This window comes from Artibeus jamaicensis, unplaced genomic scaffold (assembly GCF_021234435.1).
Source record: "Artibeus jamaicensis isolate MK-2021 breed Jamaican fruit bat unplaced genomic scaffold, CSHL_Jam_final scaffold_916, whole genome shotgun sequence".
Classification (NCBI taxonomy): domain Eukaryota; kingdom Metazoa; phylum Chordata; class Mammalia; order Chiroptera; family Phyllostomidae; genus Artibeus; species Artibeus jamaicensis.
Window position 1 is genome coordinate 40,199,192 of NW_026522059.1, and position 18,494 is coordinate 40,217,685.

The 18,494-nt window shown below is 42.7% G+C and overlaps 2 protein-coding genes across 4 annotated transcripts in view; one reads left to right on the forward strand and one right to left on the reverse strand.

Annotated features, from left to right (window-relative positions):
• LOC119040492 (cytochrome P450 7B1) overlaps positions 1–4,668 on the forward strand; it is a 193,520-nt gene extending 188,852 nt beyond the window's left edge. For all 3 annotated transcript variants that reach the window (XM_053660863.1, XM_037133522.2, XM_037133521.2), the window contains one exon: positions 78–4,668. In XM_053660863.1, the coding sequence (XP_053516838.1) occupies positions 78–365 (288 nt within the window). In that variant the 3' untranslated portion in view covers positions 366–4,668. The remainder of the gene's footprint in view (positions 1–77) is intronic.
• Positions 4,669–13,020: 8,352 nt separating this feature from the next.
• On the reverse strand, positions 13,021–16,573 carry BHLHE22 (basic helix-loop-helix family member e22). Its single transcript, XM_037133524.2, has one exon. It carries the CDS (start codon positions 15,768–15,770, stop codon positions 14,667–14,669), a length of 1,104 nt encoding a protein of 367 aa, XP_036989419.2. The 5' UTR covers positions 15,771–16,573; the 3' UTR covers positions 13,021–14,666.
• Positions 16,574–18,494: the final 1,921 nt, after the last annotated feature.

The following is an 18,494-nucleotide window of genomic DNA, read 5'->3' on the forward strand; positions in this document are numbered from 1 at the left end:
GAGCTGGCAACTTTGTGGACATGGACTCAAGCTACTTCACGTACAATTTGTTAACATTCTCTATTTCTTCCTCACAGGAGTATAGATTTGACCGCTTTGTAGAAAATGGTAAGAAGAAAACCACCTTTTTCAAAAGAGGTAAAAAGCTGAAGTATTACCTGCTGCCATTTGGACTAGGAACCAGCAAATGCCCAGGCCGATTTTTTGCAGTTAATGAAATAAAGCAACTGTTATTTGTACTTTTAACTTGTTTTGATTTAGAAATAATCGATGATAAACCTGTTCAACGAGACCATAGCCACTTCTTGTTCGGTGTTCCATACCCAGCTTCTGATGTTTTATTTAGGTACAAAATCAAATCTTAAAGAAGCTAAAAGGAAAGAAATGAGATCTACGGAAACTAACCTAAACATCCTTAGTCCCTCTGTTTATTTTCTGGTTTCTGCAAATGTAATTGCTTTGTTTCTTTTGTTTTAAAAAAAGTGCCAAATTTGATTTGATTTGAGATCCATTCAGCTTGTATTTGGTCATGAAATAAAACAGGATGGTAGCATGAAAATAAACATTAGAATCAACATAAATAATGAACCTAACAGTGGTTTTAAGTTTCTTCATACTGTGATTTTTCACCTGTGATTAGGCAGCAATAGATTTGGTACTGTGGGATTTTTTTAAAGTCACTCAAATTCATCTCTCATATATAAATACACATTTTATTTACTGCTGGAAATTGACACAGCCTAACAACTTCCAAATTCACAGAGAATGGAATCAAGTTTTCATGAGAAAGACTGTATGAAAGTATTTCCATCAAGTATAATATTGATAATACTTATACAACCATGGTATGTTTGCATTAAATGAGTTTTGCAGTAGATTAAATAGTTCAACTTCAATATTTAGTCTTCCATAAGTGCTCTTTATTACTTGTATACTATAGTTCAATAAAACAAAATTTCTTGCGATATAAGACCACTCGTGGTCAAGTTTGATACTGATGAGATTTAATGTATAAGAACACACGAAACCTATTTCATATTCAGCAATTGCCCTAGACATTAGCATTAGGTTTATTGTAGAAGCAAATGCTGAAATCATTGCAGGACTGATTGTAGCATTTGGCTGGAACGTAAACTACATTGTTATGCCAGTGTTGCAATTGAGTCTTTCCCAATTCATATAAATTGGGAAACTAGATAATAGCAGTTGTGCTTGACACCTGACCTTTTGGACTTAAAGTTTGTTTTATTTTGAATTACATTACAAAATGGAGTATAATTTTATATACCACAATACAATATTGTGTCCATGATGCAAAGGTTTCTAGTACCAGATTACCAAGTGATTGTCTGGAATTTGATAGAATGATGATGTTCTATCTACAGAGGCAAAACAGGTGGTAAAACTCGGATAATTCATGCTACATTAATTGAGACTTTTGATATTTCAGAAATGTGCTATTGTTTTTAAAAGGAAATTGATTTTTAATAACATTATTAAGTACTGACCACATTTAAGAAGAGAACAGATTTCCCAGCATTTATTTTCTCCTTCCTGAAATACATGTTCTAAAAGGTCCTTAGTGAAGGTTTTCTGCTGTAAACTGTACTTTTGCTTGATTGAAGATGTTTTCATTTTTGCCCTCATTCTGGAAGCATGGTTTCACTAGTTGCCCACGTCTAGGATGAGAATTGTTTTCTGGCAGCATTTTGAAGATATCGAACGTTCCTGATAGGGCTGCCATCATTCTTCTCCAGAGGTTAGCCCTTTATCAGTTTAATTACTCAGCAGGTAGCCTGTCTCTTCTCCCTGACAGCTTTAACATATTGTCTTCGTCTTCAATGTTCCTCGTTTTTATTTGTCATGCTTGTGATTCTTGAATCTGAGAATGTGTGTCTTTCATTAAGTATGAAATATTGTCGGCCATTATCTCTTTAAATATTACTTCTCTCCAGCTCTCTGTTAGAGCCTCTCACTCTATACTCAAAGTTGTCTGAACTTTTCTCCTCATATTTTATATTTCTAATTTAAATTCTTGGTAATTTCTTTAGATCTCTCTTCTAGTTTCCCCCCCCCCCCTTACAGTGTATCAAATCTGCTTTTTTATCACTTCTCTTCAATTTATTTCTTCCTTCTTTTTACTTTAACTCCAGGTTGATAGGATTGAGTAATCATACTCCTTATACCTGTTAGTTCATTGTACGAAATTGTACTTGGTCTAGGCAAGGCCCCTCTGGCTTTATTTACTTATTCTATTTTATCCCTAACCCCCACCCTGGAACTCTTCCCATTGTAGGCAAACATTATAAAGTGTTTTATGTTTGTCTTTTTATAAAACATGTATTATTATCTTGGATGCATGTTTTGATTTACATAAATGTATTTTTATGAACTAGATCCTTGTTAATTCAATATTCCATAATGTGCACCCACCATGTTTTAATAATCTGTTTACCGAGGAAACTGTTGGTGGGACAGTTACTGTGAAGGAGAGGCCAAAGCCCAACCTACCCCCACTTATCTTCCCACTGCCGTGCCTAGCCACCCTGCACCAGGGCTGCTGCAAACCCCGTCCTCAACCCCAGCACCACAAACACATACACGTGCCCCACTTGGGCTTTATCTCCTAAAGCATAAGCATAGCTCTATAAGCATAGCCCATGCACTTTGTGCCAGGACATCAAGTCCACCATATTACCTTAAATGGAAGCCTTCAGATTCTTAAATTCATCTCGTGGTACACTTCTGTGATGTTATAGCAGAGAAAATATAGAAAATCATTCCATTCTAATCTCTGCTTAATTTATAATTGGGAGTGTGTATGAGAATTTAGAAGAGAAAGTAAGAATAAATTAAGTGGTGGAGAAAATATTCAAAAACGATGGGCAGGAGAACCAAAACCAGAGAATCCTGTGACCAGCTTAAACCTAGTAATTAAAGATTGTTCATGAACTGAACAAATGTCATGGTGCAATAAGGTAAAAGACATGGTTTCTAGCTGTGACAAACTGGTTTGTTATTATCAGCAAGTCACTTTGCTTCTCAGTGCTTCAGTTTCTTTATTCACAAAATAACAAGGCCTTTTCGACACCAGGGTTCATTATGAGGGTTAAATGTAGTAAGATGTATGAACTTATTTTGAAGAGTGTAATTCAATCTGCAAACCTAAAGCTGTAAAAGAGGTACTTTAACAATGTTTGCCTTTTAAAAACTTTTTTATGTATTTGTAAAAGGAAATAGAATGTCTGTCATTAGTTGATGCATTAATCATTTATTTGATCATTTATTGACCATTTCCTCTGCTCTAGATATGTTGTTCACTAGATCACCTGTCCTCAGAAACACAGTTTATTAGGGAAAACAACATACTCACAGTTAATTGATTATAAATGTAGTCGTAAGTAATACATTCATCCTTTTAAAACCATTCTAAAAGTCTGATTTATCACTAGTTCTGACTAACCTTCCATCATTTTTTCCACATTAATGTTTTGTAATGAGAAATTACTCTGTGCATAATCACACATGATAAAACATATACACCTGGGATTGTGATTGTATGTTAAAAATAACCAAGACCAAATATAGTCATTGAGGCTCCAGAATGTTTTTCAAACTGTATTTTACATATTATAAAGCCCATCTTTTCATTTGTAAGTCTTCCCTAAGTTTCAAAATAAAGGAAATGAATCATTAATAATGTTGCTTTATATCTATGATGCATTCAGTTAGCAAAAACTAAATGTTCTGAAGGCATTAAGGTAAAAACTGTTTGTCACTAAATAAGGCATGTGATAAGCAACCCCTGGGGAGTTTTACCTGCCTCCTCTTGGTTTTCCTGACACACTTTAGTATATCTTCTCCATTTCATCATCACATTTGGGGTCACAAGTCTAAGGCAAAAGAGCTTCCCAACTCAATGGGGGTAACTTTTCCTGTAAGCATCTTCTAATTTAACAGAGGAATCTTAAAACCACTGATTTCTTTAAGTGAAATCTTAAAATTTCAAAGATCAAAGCTAAAAATTGTCTAGATTTTGATCATAGTGTAAAATAATGTCAGTAATTATAAGACAAGAATTCTATGTCAGTAGAATATGCCCTGTTTTAACCTATTGAATTTGACAATGTTGCAAACTATTATTTACTTGAACTGCATTATTAGGTATTCATATTCACATACTCAATTAAGAAAAAGTTAGCAAGCCAAGATTACATTCCCTGTAGCATTATTTTAAATTATAATGAGCGATCACATAAAACTCTGGTATTTCTCTAAAGCAATTATTGCTTATTCTACTTCATAGTGTTCATCTAAATCAGTGATCATTGATGTTTGAACATTTCAGCTTTAAATGTTTATTCTGTTTATAATGCCTTCTTGAGTAAGGTAAATTTAACTCATGAAAAGCGCTACTACATCATTTTAAATAGAAGATAATTTGGCAATATTTATGTTTAAAATATTTTTAGGCAGAGGAATGCTACATGTTATAAAAAACTGTTGTCCTGGATCATTTGTTGAATATTATCTTTTGATTTTAAAATGGCATCTATGTGGGTTTATGAGGAAGCAAATGATCTTAACACTGTAGGTAAGAAAAATGCTTTGTAAATCTATTTCATTTTATTTACAAAACAAATTCAGTAAATCAATTTTTAAAGCACATATGAATGGTCGTGTCTCCTTATTTCCCTCTGAGGAACCTGTTAGACTTGATTACAAGTAGCAGATTATTTGGGAAATAGTTTCGCTGCCCAAGTAGCCCCACATCTCAGCTTCCACACGCACACACGCGCGTGTATTTTTATTTTGATATTCTCCTTAAAAGAATATTCATTGTTATATTCAGAGTATTTTTCTATACATTTTAGCTTCATTATTTATGTGGGACTTAAACACGAATCTAAAAATATCAGTGACTGATAAGGTGTTTGTTTATTTATATTGATTTTAAGGCGAGAGGGAGGGAGGGAGACATCAAATTGTTTTACCTATTTATGCATTCAGTAGTTGATTCTTTTTTTAAAGATTTTATTTATTCATCTTTAGAGCGGAAGGGAAGGAGAGAGAGAAATATCAATGTATGGTTGCCTCTCATGAGTCCCCTTGCTGGGAACTGGCCTGCAACCCAGGCATGTACCCTGACTGGGAATTGAACTGGCAACCCTTTGGTTCGAAAGCCCGCGCTCAATCCACTGAGCTACACCAGCCAGGGCAGTAGTGGATTCTTGTATGTGCCCTCACCAGAAATCAAACCCACAACTTTGGCATATAGGGATGGCGCTATAACCAACCTGGCCAGGGCCATAATAAGCTTCTCAATAAGTTCATTTTAGCCTTGGCTGGTATAGCTCAGTGGATTGAGCACAGGCCTGTGAACCAAAAGATCACGGTTCAATTCCCAGTCAGGGCACATGCCTGGGTTGCAGGCCAGTTCCCAGCAGGGGAGGCACCAGAAGCAACCATACATTGATATTTCTCTCCTCTCTCCTTCCCTTCCCTTCTAAAGATAAATAAATAAAATTTAAAAAATATATTTATAAAAATAAGTTCATTTTAACCAGACTGACTTTGCTAGGCTACAGTTCTTAATAATTATTATTATTCTGTGGGAATATCAGAATAATATTTGAACAATATTTGAACAAGACATATCAGAACAATAAATGAGACAGAACTTCCCATTAGATGTGGGCTTTGTCCTCCGTGGATCACTGTACCACAAATAATGAACACAACAGTAATATTTGGACAGTATTCTATTTCTTTATGAAGCTGAACTTCAAACTGTAAAAAGGCATATAATGCAGAATGCTGTTGATGGAAATGAAATGTGGCTCCTTCAGTAACTGGCCATACATTGTTTCACTGGGATACTTGGCTTTTCTGAGAAACCCTCCTGAGAGTCATTAAGGTTTGAAGGGAGCTCGCCTTAGCCTCTGAAGGTGTCCGTGTGCATTTGAATTAGTCAGTTCAGATTTGTTTAACAATCAGGATAAATTATGTCCTTAAATGGACAATCTATGAAATAATTATCCTTGTTTTCAATTTTACTCTAAGAGACATTTATTGAGCAAACAAAGTTTTTTCAAAAGTATCTGAAATTAACCACAATCATGTGAGTAATGATGTCCATTATCTATTCAGGATATAGCTGGGTAGAAAAAATACACCACGGTTATGCTGGATAAGTTTAAGTGTTTAATACAGTTTATTGTTAATTATTTGAGGTATAGGTTATGTTCTCAATGTCTAAATATATTCTTTTTTATAAGGAGAGCATGATATATTGCAAACTGCACAGAAAGTAAATGTTTTCGATTGCATTTTATTTTTCTTACAACATTTTGTGCTTATAGGAGAAACTAGAGGGAATACAAGCAACAGGTAAAGGTACTAATATCTAATGATTCATCACTGAGTCACATTTAAACATTTAAAAATATAAAGTGTGGCCCCGGCTGGTGTGGCTCAGTGGATTGGGCATGGGCCTGTGAAGTAAAGGGTCGCTGGTTCAGTTCCCAGTCAGGGCACATGCCTGGGTTTCAGGCCAGGTCCCCAGTGGGGGACACATGAAAGGCAACCACACATTGATGTTTCTCTCCCACTCTTTCTCCTTCCCTTCCCCTCTCTCTAAAAATAAATAAATAAAATATTTTTTTTAAAAGTAAAAATACAAAGTATGTATTAGTTGGAAATGTTTTTTGTTTGCAAGACAATATTTACCCCCTGTTACTTTTACCCCATATTATCCCCCAAACTAGCCATTGTAGTTAACATAAAATGTATGTCATTATGTGTGAAAAAACACATTTTTCATAAATGCTTTGATTTCATGTTTAAATGAAATGTACTTTTATTCTATAACTTCTAGGAACTGGCCAATATACTTAAAGTTTTATTAATGTTCTGTTTTATACTTTAAATGAAACCTTTTTTAAGTCTTTGAAATCACTTTTGAATTTTTTATGAATCTAAAAGTTTACAGGAAGTAATATTTTCTCTGTTTTGAAATCCGGTATTAATTTTTATTTTTATTTATTTTTTAAAGATTCTATTTATTCACTTTTAAAGAGAGGGGAAGAGAAAGAGAGAAATATCAATGTGTGGTTGCCTCTCACGTTCCCCGTACTGGGGAACCTGGCCTGCAACCCAGGCACGTGCCCTGACTGGGAATCAAACTGGCAACCCTTCGTTTCACAGCCTGCGCTCAATCCACTGAGCTACACCAGCCAGGGCTGGTATTAATTTTTTAATTTTTTTTATTTTGAACCAGTTTTAGACTCACAGAAAAGCTATAAAAATAATACTTATTTTTGAAGAAGAGTCCTCATACTAAACAATGCTTGCAAAAACTTGAACTGAAGAATGGTACCAGGACTTTGGCAGTGAAGAGCCCCACTCCTTCCACCTTTGGAGATGGCCATCCACAGTACCACCCTGGAGGACAATATACTGTAACTAGCAACTGACCGGCAGAAATAATGGGAGTATGCGTGCCACTGAGATCCTCCACAATTCAAAGTGTTTTGTTTTCATTACATTGTTTTTCCTAAAAAGAGCTTACTTTGTTGAGTAATTCCAGGTTTTACTTAATTTTACCCTCTTAAGAAATCTATGCTTTAAAGATATGTGTGCCTGATGCTTCTCCAAAAGAAAATTTACTTATTCCCTGGCCCTGCTTCCTGATTTCCTTTTCTCCTCCATGGTTCTTCGCATTTCTATGGGAGGCCTGGTTAGGAAATTTATTTATTTATTTATTTGCTTGTTTGTTTGTTTATTTATTTATTTATTTACGGCAGTCTCAGATGGAGGGCCAGCCTGGCATGTGAATGTTGACCCTAGCTCTGTAGGAAGACTGTACCTGGCCAATGTAGCAGTACTTACTGACTTGAAGAGATAATAAATGCATGAGCTAATGTTTTAACCACTTAGGTACATACTCTGAGGCTCTCCCACAATGAAGTATTATTTGTCTTTTTTCAAAGAGTAGACAAAAAATATTTATCAAAGAATTCCTTGTACCAAGTTCTTCAGTAATTGCCAGAGCAGAAAAATGCATAAAATGAGGTTAGTCCATGAAGCACTTTTATGTTTAAATCTAAATTCTCATCTCTAAACATCTCTATTAACATAGCAGATTTGAGTTGCAACCATCCTCCTAATAAAATGTGAAATCTTTTAAGATTGCCAAGGATTTGTAAATAATGGATCCTTTAAATATCCCTGAACTTTATTCTAAAACTTATAAGGAGAAATAATAATTGCTTTATATAACCACTGGTACCATTTTAGCATTTGATGAAGATGTTAATTTATGGTTGGTTAGCAGTTTATGGCTGTCATTAGTTTCTCAGTTTGATTCACATTAGAAATCTATTTTTCTTTTTTATTTTAATCGGAGACAATTATATAAAGATATGGTTATGTTTTATCTAAAATGTATCATTCTACTATAGCATTTCAAATTATTCACAGATCATAGTTCTTATATGTGCATATATGAATTTAAAAAATACAGCAATAAAATGCTTGAAACAGATCATAAATTTGCTTCATATTTTATTGCATCTCTGAATCAGGTTGAGACGACAAGGGCAACTATGGGCTTTGGGAAAGAATTAACTCTTCCCCAAACTGGGAAGGAGAATGATATCACGGTGTGCATAATCAAAGCCAACACCCCCATCAAAGCATGCTGGTGACTTGTCCCTCATATATTGGGGGAGGGGAATGAAGGTAACTGCAAAATCCTCTCTTCCTCTACAGTCTAACCTTCCCAGCACAGTCATTTCTCTTCCAGAGCTTTCTAACCTGTATTTCTCTGTTGCTGAAATTAGGGAACACGGGGGAAGGAAAAGGAAGGAATTCACACACGCACATGAACACTCACTCAGGGATACTAGGTAATTTTGCAGTAGCCCAGAAGGCACCTGGATCATGTTAAGCAGAGTAATTTAGAAAAAGTGGTAGAATTTAACACAAATCAAGCCTCAGGGAAAGCCAGCGAAGAGTTTCCCTGCCTTGCTAGGAAGAGAAGAAGTCTTTGGGGGTTAAAACGGGGGCACTTTCCTAGAATTTCTGGGTTGTGGTGTGGCTGCCAGGTGCTCTTGACAAGCCTGGCATCTGACCGTGAGCCCCCCAGGCCATGGGGTGCAGGGGACAGCCCAAACCTAGTGCCTCCCACCTCTCCAAAGAGTTTGAAGCAGAGTGCTTTAAGTTCTCTTTTTGTCCCAAGGAACTTGAAGGTTGCACAGCTTTGAACCTGCCTGCAGGAGGAACCTGGGACCCCGGTTCAGGGGAGACTCTGGGGGAAGAGGTGCTTTTGGGCTGCGGATTCTGAGTCCCTCCCCGGTCGCAGCGGGAGCTGAGAAGCGCTGTAGGCGCGCTCATTATGGACGTCGTTCCGTCCGCAAACTTGAGCTGGCTGATCTGCGGGAAAGTCATCCCTGTCTCCTCCTGCCCTCCCAGGCCCTGGCCCTGGCCCTCAGGCGAAACAAACACCAGGAATTCCGCACAGCCTACAGAACACTTGTTCTGGTAAACACTTCTCAGTGGATCAGAAGAGCCAGAGATGCCGCGGGGAGACAGGGACTTAAACCGAGTTGCTTTTACTCTTAAACTTAAGTTATTGTCTCCTCGTTTTCCCTCCTGTTCCCCTCCTACAACTGTGCCCAATATCTAATTTAAAAAGGCCAAATTTCAATGAACCTGCAGCTCACTGACTTGGCAGTCCAGGGGCCTCCGAGTTATAAATGCCAACACAGAGCGCGCAGGAAACGGGTTCATTTATTTTGCCTACACGACAAAAAAAAAAAAAAAAGTGTTAATTGATGTAAAGTTGCATGGCACGTGGATAATTTAGTCTGACCCACATTTTAATTAAAAGAAAACTTATGTATGTTCCTAATGTTTATCTTTTGCAATTTATTTTTGTTTGGAGGTGCCGTTGTGTACTTGATGCCCATCTGCCCCCAACCCACATTTCATTAAAGGTTTTACTAAGGAGCCTCGCCTGACCGGATTCATTACCTCCCGCTGTCTATGTGCACACTTAAGGGTCTCCACCGGCTTGTCCGCTTCACTCGGCAGGGTCGCCACAGTGTGCTGTGAGCCGGGAAGTGAACCCTCATCATTATTTTTCAAAGTCTGGGAAGTGTATTATCCTTTTTTCCTAGTGGTAATTAGTTACCATAGCATCTAATATGTAAATGTGCCCAGAGCACGCCATTAACAGTTAAACGGAGGATTCAATTTAACACATGATTATATCTTTCATAAGTCATTACATTGGAAAAGTCAATGCCACTCAAGCTGGAACAATCTCCAGATCGGGGCGCACAGAAAGTTTTCGTTCTGGCGTCGGAGACCAAGGGCGCGTGGAGAAGGGGAGCCCAAGAGATTGCTCCTACCCTCCTACCTCCCCCGACCCAGTGAGCTTTTTGGCAATAAAGGTGGGTAGTGGATGGGGTCGAAGGGAGAAGAATTTAAGCTCAATACAAGGTGTTGGAGAAGATGCCCAGCTGCGGAGTGGAGAGCGCACCATGAGTGCGCGCGCGCACTCGCGCACACACACACATACACACACACACTCACACACGCACCACTGGGGGGGGGGGGGAGCGTAACCGGCGAGTTCTTTAGAGATGATCATTTACAGGCCCTGTAGGAATCCACGCAAAGCCCCGGTGCTTCTGTCGGTGCCCAGTATCAAACTGGAGATGAAACCTAAGTAAGAATTAGAAATTAGAGAAGATTGGAATTGGAAATTGGAAAAGGAAACAGGTGGAATAAAGGCCAAGTGGGATCCCGGATCCTCGCTTGGCCTCATCGGCTCACTCTCGGTTCCTAAGAAACCAACCAGAGCAGAGGGACCCACAGGGCGCTGCTCCTGGAGAAGCGCCCCAAGGCGCGTGGAGGTGAGAGCAGACGCAGGGGCGGCCAAGGTACACAGGCAGTCTCATACGCCAGTCTAAGGGACCAGCCACTCTGCCCTGTTCCAAGAGCACTTCCGCAAGACCTCACTGACCCCTCTGGTCTCAGTCACCCAGTCCCGACGGGTACTCCACACCGGAAGGACCTCTGATGCCCACAAGCTGTGGGTCAACTTTCCAGACTGGACCGAACTTCAGGACTCAAACCTCAGAAAAGCAGCCTGGAGTTTTGCCAGGTGGGGAAAGAATTCTCTCCCCAGCCTCCAGTGACCTCTAAAAGCTGCTGCTGAAGAAACTTTGGAGAGGCTGGGGTTAGAGCAGGAAGACCACCTAAGTCAATCACCGAAAACCCCTTTCCTGTTCCTTTCGGATGTTCCACGTTCATTCTTAGAACCCAATGCTGATCATCTCCTGGACTGTTAAAAGAACTGATTGGTCTGAAATTACCAAATAAAAAAATAACTGTTATTAACCTGCTACTTTTAACAATTGTTTGCATCCCTTTAACATTTCAACTCATTCTCAACATCCTCTTCTTTTTCACCCCCATCCATCTCAAGTCTTTCAGGACTAAACACTGGAGTTTAGGTTATTAAAGGATGAAAGGGCGGTATTTCTTTTCTCCTGAAGTTCAAAAATTATTATTTGTACAATTTCTAATAATAGTTGAACAGTACAGAGGTTACAGAGAAGTATTTCAAGGAGGCCTTTTAAATAATGAGAAATACTGAGCAGTAAATCTTGCAGCAAATGTGTCCCTTACAATGTTAATATGCAAAAAGAAAAAAAAATCGACCGATGGTGGCTGTGTTTAATTCCTAATCAGAATGATGGACAGCAGAGCCAGAACAATACAAACTAATGGCTGTGTTGCTGATCACTTTACCCCTTGATTAAAGACACCCAATTATGGCGCAGAACAGTGTCGTAATTATGTTTCTTAATCACATCCAGGAGGTTTAATTGCCTTAACGATGTGTTTCATTAAATGAATTTAGGTATTATAGTCGACAGTTTTCATACACAGTTGTTTTCAAATTAACATAATATTAGACATCGTCATGGAAATTGTTTTAATAATCATAATTAGATGCACCCAGGCTTTGTCTGGTAAATGCTAAGAGACGGTCTCCTCCAGCCTGGGGGCTGCCCTGGTCTCTTCCCTTCCCCCACCCCCCCCCCATGGGAGGGCTCCAGCTTCAGGGCCCTCTGCTGCTATGTTTTCTGCAAAGTTACAGGTTCTGATTAATCTTTTTTGATGGCAAGTGGAGCAGAAAATATCCTCCCTCACCCCCCACTGAGTCTGATGCCATTTAGGGACAGCATTCTGAGCTGAGGCTATACCAAAATGCATTTAGCAAGCTGCCTACGGAAGAAGCACTCTAACTTTACCACCAGCACCTCTACAAGCTCTACCACAATACAAATCAAAACTGCTATATTTGAGGGTGTTATTCAGGTCCAAATACAAGCCTATCCAGATATTCTTTAATGGAATCAAGGTCCCATTTATCCAGACAAAGTCCCTGAAAAATATCTTTAACAAGCAACAAGTTTTGAAAATATCTATGGGCACTGTTTACACTTAAAATTCAACCTGGTTGATTCTTTTGTCAGAAAAAAAAAAAGGAAACAGCCACAATAAAATTTATCCTCAGAGAATTTAAATCCATCTCTTTTCCTTGGCTTTTGGGCAATTTGGAAAAAGAAATTTTGAGCAAAACTCCGAGATCCTTTACTATCTTTGATGGGCCATACAACTGGGAAAAGAATTCCAGGGACAGCATGGCCTTCAAAGTTATGCCAACAGACAGCAACTCTGGACCTCCTCTGGGTCTTACCGCTGACCCCTTTTCTCTAACCATCAATGACCGGGCCCAGCCATCCTTTGAACAAGTAAACAAGTGAACTAGGGTCACTCCTAATTATGTATCCTTGACAAAACTTCTCTAAAACTCCTTTCTTTTTTGTTACCTTTCAAGCAAAAAGTAACACAGAAGAGAGGGGACTGCTCCTTCCACAAAGCACAGCATAATAAAATGTTTGATCAAAATATTTTAATAAAGATTCTTTCTGACATAGATACACATACAAATGGTCGTACATAGCTGTCATAGTCTGATTGACCTATTGAATATATATATTATTCTGTATACATCCAAAACCCACCAACAGACCCGTCACAGCTCCCAACTCGCCATCCAACCTGACAAACTAAATTTGTATTCTCTGCAAGAAGTGGAAAATAGCAGGACTCCATTTTTTAAAAAAAGGTTTTCTTGATTTTTGTAGGATAGAAAGGCAGGCAAACAGCCATGCAAACTAAAACTGAAAGCTCACTTTGGGTGAATAGCTTCTTGCTCTTCCTTAGCTTTATTTTATTTGTTTTTAAATTTTATTTTTTTAGAAAAATAACAAAGGATTTCACACCATATGCAAATCAAACCAGTCTTTTAACTTAAATAATTCTCCACAGTTAAAATAACTTATATATGTACATATATATTAAAAGCAATTAAGTTAGACCTTTTAAAAATGCACAGCACAGCCTGGAAAAATATTTGCTCAGCATGTTCTTACTTATAGGTCCTATTGCTGTGATGTTTTTCCCTTTTAGAATGCAAAGGAGTCCCCTTTCAAAAGAGAGCAATTCATTCATCAATTAAGAATACACCTTTCCTGTAATTTTTGGACTGAAGCAATTTATTAAAGCTCAATTTAAATACAGGGATGATGCAACTGAAAAAATCCAGGTGACCTTTGATAAACCTAAGCAGCTCAGATACATCCATAGGTCTCTTCATACTTGTTGGCAAATAAACCTTTTAAACACTTGGCACACAGTATAAGGTAATCTATAGAACAGAATTTCAGAGGCATTAATAAAACCTGCACGTAAGACCCATGACCTTAACACATGATAAATACTGTCAATGTGGAAGGGTCATTGAAGAATAACAAATAAATACCATGAATCGTTAACATCACTGCAGAGTGGAAAGTAACAAGGTGCACATAAATATATTTAAATGCAATTCTTGTAGCCACAGTCAGTTTTTTAATATCACTCTTGCCAAAACTTTTGAGCATTTTCACAGAATTAAAGTTCAGAGACAATAAAAAATACAAGTCTTTCATAGCAACATGTCTCTTTCAGGTTTTTTTTTTAATTATTATTTTCACTTAAATAAATCTACCTTTCAAGTTTTTCTCCTGGCTCAGAATCAAAATTTACTTTCAAGTGCCCGTACTGATTTGTCTGAATGAATATTCCGTCCCACAAGCCACCCAACCCCGGACTCCTCCTGTCCCCCTCAGCACTAGCCAAATTCACAATTAGTAGTAGGATTAGTATTTTGCCATTTAATATTCTCCACGCTTTACAACCAAGCGACTACTTCTCAACTTATGTTCAACCTTAAAGGAAAACTCTGCTTCCTCGCGGTCTAGGCTGCCACCAAAGTTTCCACTTTTCTGAGAAAAAAAAGACATCCATACTTCAGCCCAACTCCACCTCCCTCCTCCCTCCCTCCCCACCCCAAAGACCGAAATTCTGGGGATGTCAAGGCTAAAGTCCCGTTTGTCTCTGCTGCGTCTCCAGTTCTTGCCTCTGCTTTCTTTGCTCTGCAAGTGTTTCACAACTACCAGAAGATCAAAATAAAGGGGGTGGGGGCAGCTTTTCCCTTTCCTCTAGCTTTTGGTTCGGTTTTGTGTTTCTCGGGGGTGTGTTTAAGGCTTCTCCGTGCACTGTTTGCAGAGGCTGGAGGAGACGCTGTTGAACAGGGCGCACTTCTCTGGGCAGGAGGCGGCCGGGGGCAGCCCGGCGCTGAACGGGTAGCCAGCAGCCTGCTCGTAGGCGCCCAGCGCCGGGTGCAGGGCCGCGGCCGCTGCAGCTGCGGCCGCGGAGCTGGGTAGCGAGGCGGCCGAGATGGCCTGGCCCTGATTGAGGTAGGCGACAAGGCGCCGCATCTCCTCCAGGGCCTGTGCTTGCATGAGGATGTAGTTCTTGGCCAGCAGCAGTGTGGCGATCTTGGAGAGCTTGCGCACCGAGGGGCTGTGCGCGTAAGGAATCACCGCGCGCAGCTCATCCAGCGCGTCGTTCAGGTCGTGCATCCGCCGGCGCTCACGGGCGTTGATGTTGAGCCGCAGCGCCTTTTGCTCTTTGGATTTCTTGCTGCTGCTACTGCTGCTGCTGCTACCACCTCCCGCGCTGCTGCTACCCCCGCCACCGCCGCCGGGCCCCCCTGGGGGGGCATTGGCGCCTCCGTGGAGGTGGGCGTTGGAGGAGCCCTCGGCCGCTTTGACGCCGCCGCCTCCTGCACCCGGGGAAGCCCGTGGGTCGGCGCCTCCAGCCCGCAGCACTAGCTCGCAGCGGCCGTCGCTGTCGTCGTCGGGGCTCTGCTCGCCACCGCTGCTCTCCGCCACCGAGCCCCGGCTCGCGCTCTCGCCGTATTTGAGGCACAGGGCGGCCCCAGCCGGCAGGCTGCTCAGTCTAGGGTCGCCCCCAACGCCGGCAGAACCCACCAGCAGCCCGGGGACGCCCACCCCACCGCCGCCACCACCACCTCCCGCGCCGCCGCCGCTGCCACCCCCCGGCGGCGGCAGCAGCAGCCCTGCCCCCTCGGGATCAGCCGGCTCGAAGCAGCCCAAGGGCGACGAGGAGGAGGACGCTGGGCGCTCCCGGGGCGGCGGCACCAGGGACAGGTCCATGCCCGGGGGCGTGGAGCGGAAAGACGCCTCCAAGCGCTTGGCGGTGGAGGCGCTTAGGCTCTTGGGTAGATAGAGGTCCTCTTCGCCCGCGGCGGCTGCGCCGAGGTGCAGCCCACGCTCCATGGTCCGGGGCCGGCGCGCAGCCCGGGCCCGCGGCGCCGGCCGCCGGCTCCTCTGCTCGGGAGTCAGGCGGCGCGGAAGACGCGCCCGAGCCGGGCTCCGGAGCTGGTGCGCGCGTCGGTCCCGGTGCTGCTGGTAGCCCTCTCCCCTTCTTTTTCTTTTTCGCCTTCCCCCGCGTTCGCCTCCTCCTCCTCCTCTTCTTCTTCGTCTCCAGCCGATGGTGCTGGCTGCTGGGGCTCACCATGGGCCGCGGCCCCGCATGGTGGGAGGGTGGGCGCGGAGGGAGTGGAGCCGCCGCTGCTCTGAGACCAGCCCCGCGCCTCCTCTCCGCACCGTTTATCTTGCTTGGATTCACCTTCAAGAGATTTCCGGACCCATCAACCAGCCGCCGCCACAGACGGGGGAGTCTTTTACATCATTATCTCTGAGTAGGTTATTATGAAGAAGACTCGCCTGTTGGGACAGCGCTTTCTACCCAATCAGGTTAACGTTTTAATTAATAGGATTAAAACGGTAACAAACAATCGCAGGCGCTATCTGGCCGCGAGTCTGAATAGTTTCCTTTCCCAGGTCTGAAGACAGGCAGCAGCTAGAGCTTTATAAAAGGCGCCTGCTCTGTTATTCTGCCTGCCATCTGTATACACAGCTTAGCGCATATGTTTGCAAGGCGCTGGGTCCTGTTAGTAACCCAACAACTGCCTTTAGCTTGACATGTGTGGCGACTTTCACTCATCAATGAGCACACTAAAAGCCCTACTTAGAGCCGAGGATGTTCTTTGCTCCTTCAGCAAATTGTAGATCCGCGGCGAAGCCTGGGAGTCCCGTGGAAAGCCTACGCTCCCTCCCACCGCCCCCACCCCCACCCCTACCCCCACTGTCCTTCCCTCACCACTGCTGCCTCATCTTGTGCTAAATTATCCTTCCCCCGAGAATGACACTCAGCTCATGTTCATAGGATGACACTGGTCTGGATTTGGAGACCGGACTTTGCAGGGGGTGGGGGACTGGTGTCTCCACTGACTTGCCCAAAATTCGCCCTAGATTCTCAGCTAGTGAGAGAGCAAAGCAGTCGTCCCTCTTAAATACACTGCCTTATTTCCCGCCGCCCCCCCCCCGCCCATTTCCAACCGGGATTGGGGGGTGGGGGGGCGGAAGAAAAATGAAGAGAAAATTGCCTATGCAACCCATTCGATTAAAGGGGTGGGGGTGTCTTCGCGACGCTTTCCAAACAACTGTTACAGTGATGGTGACTCTGAAGTACATGATTTCCTAAATAGAAAGGAACTGATTTCTCAAACTTTCTACCAGATTAATTTCTCGTGGTTTCAGAATCATCAATTTAAGCAGGAGCCAAATCCTGTCCCACCCCAAGTCGGGGCATTTGTGCGGACTGATTTGCCCGAAACGTAACCGCCACGGCTGGGAAGCCATTCGGGGACCTCTGGCCCTGCCCGGTTGCTGCGGGAGGGCTGCCGAGGGGAGGTCTGCGAGGACGGCGCTCCTCTCCGCGTGGGAAGTGGTACCCGCCGTGCTCTCGTCCCCGAGTTGCGTGCCTGGGAGCACATGGTGTTTAGCGGCTGGTGTTCATCCTTCTGACATAAGTAAAAACAATGTTTCCCAACACCTCCAATAAATCTTTCTTATGTGGCAGAGTTACTGAAGCCCATGAAATTTTTGGTTTCTCTGGTTTCATTAAAAACCTTTTAATTGTGGCTTTCTGAGTTGGCCCCAGGTGTTGGACTCTTTTCATTACATTTTGCTCTAATGTGATGAAATTCTAATTCTCTCCTTACCATATGGTTAAATTTCCCAACTGAGAATTAGTTGAAAAAAGGAGAAATAATCTATTAATCTCTGTAATAGATTCACAAATGAGTTTCGCCACAAAACCTGTTTTTGAATGGTAATATCAGAACAGTTGGGCGCCTTATTTCATAAAGGAAGGGTGAGGGAGACGCGGAAGCTTCTGCATTGTCACCTGGAAGGGATGAATAACCCGCGGTATCTTTTCAAAATAATTGCCTGAGAGTCAGTCTCACGGGGACAGAAACAGCCCGCCGTCGTCGGTTACCTTCGCGCCTCAGGATTCACTGGAACCCCAAGATCGACAGACGGCACGAGGGCTGCGGGAGGCTTTGCAGCCCGGCACCCGGGCTCGCGGTCCTGGGAGGCTGGAGCCGGCCCACGGGGCCCACTGGCGACCCAAAGCCCTCGCCCACCGCTTCGCTCCCACCCTCCCTTCCCGGGCGCTCGCAGCTGTTAACCTCTCCCTTTAGGAAACTAAAGACGTGCTCCTGTTATTATTTTTCAACTGGCAGCCCCTACGCCCACTGGGATAGCAAACAAAGGTTCTCTATAAACGTGTAGTTGAGTTGACTGTGCTTGACACTAACTTACTCAAAGTCCTCGGAGGTCCGAGGCTGCCACCGTTGTGGCCCAGGGAGAAGTGGAGACGTGTACTGGTGTCTGACTCGGGTCTCCATCCAGCCTGCCTTTTCAGTGGGACTACTGGCGGCCAGTCAGTAGTAGGCCCTGGAAGGGCAAAGGAACTTCCTCCCGGGCCAAATGGTAGCCCCGGCTTTGCTGCGCCCTGCAAGGGCCTTCCCGAATGCCCAGCAGAGCTAACCACGGAAAGCCGCCAAGGCGCCTCCTGCCCCGGCTTAGACTGGGGACCCTGGCCTGACCCCGGTCCTTCGCCGTTTTCAGATGACTTTGCACCGGAGGGCA

Coding starts and splice junctions, on each gene's coding strand:
- BHLHE22 (XM_037133524.2), bottom strand. CDS start 15,770: ATGGAGCGTGGGCTGCACCTCGGCGCAGCCGCCGCGGGCGAAGAGGAC.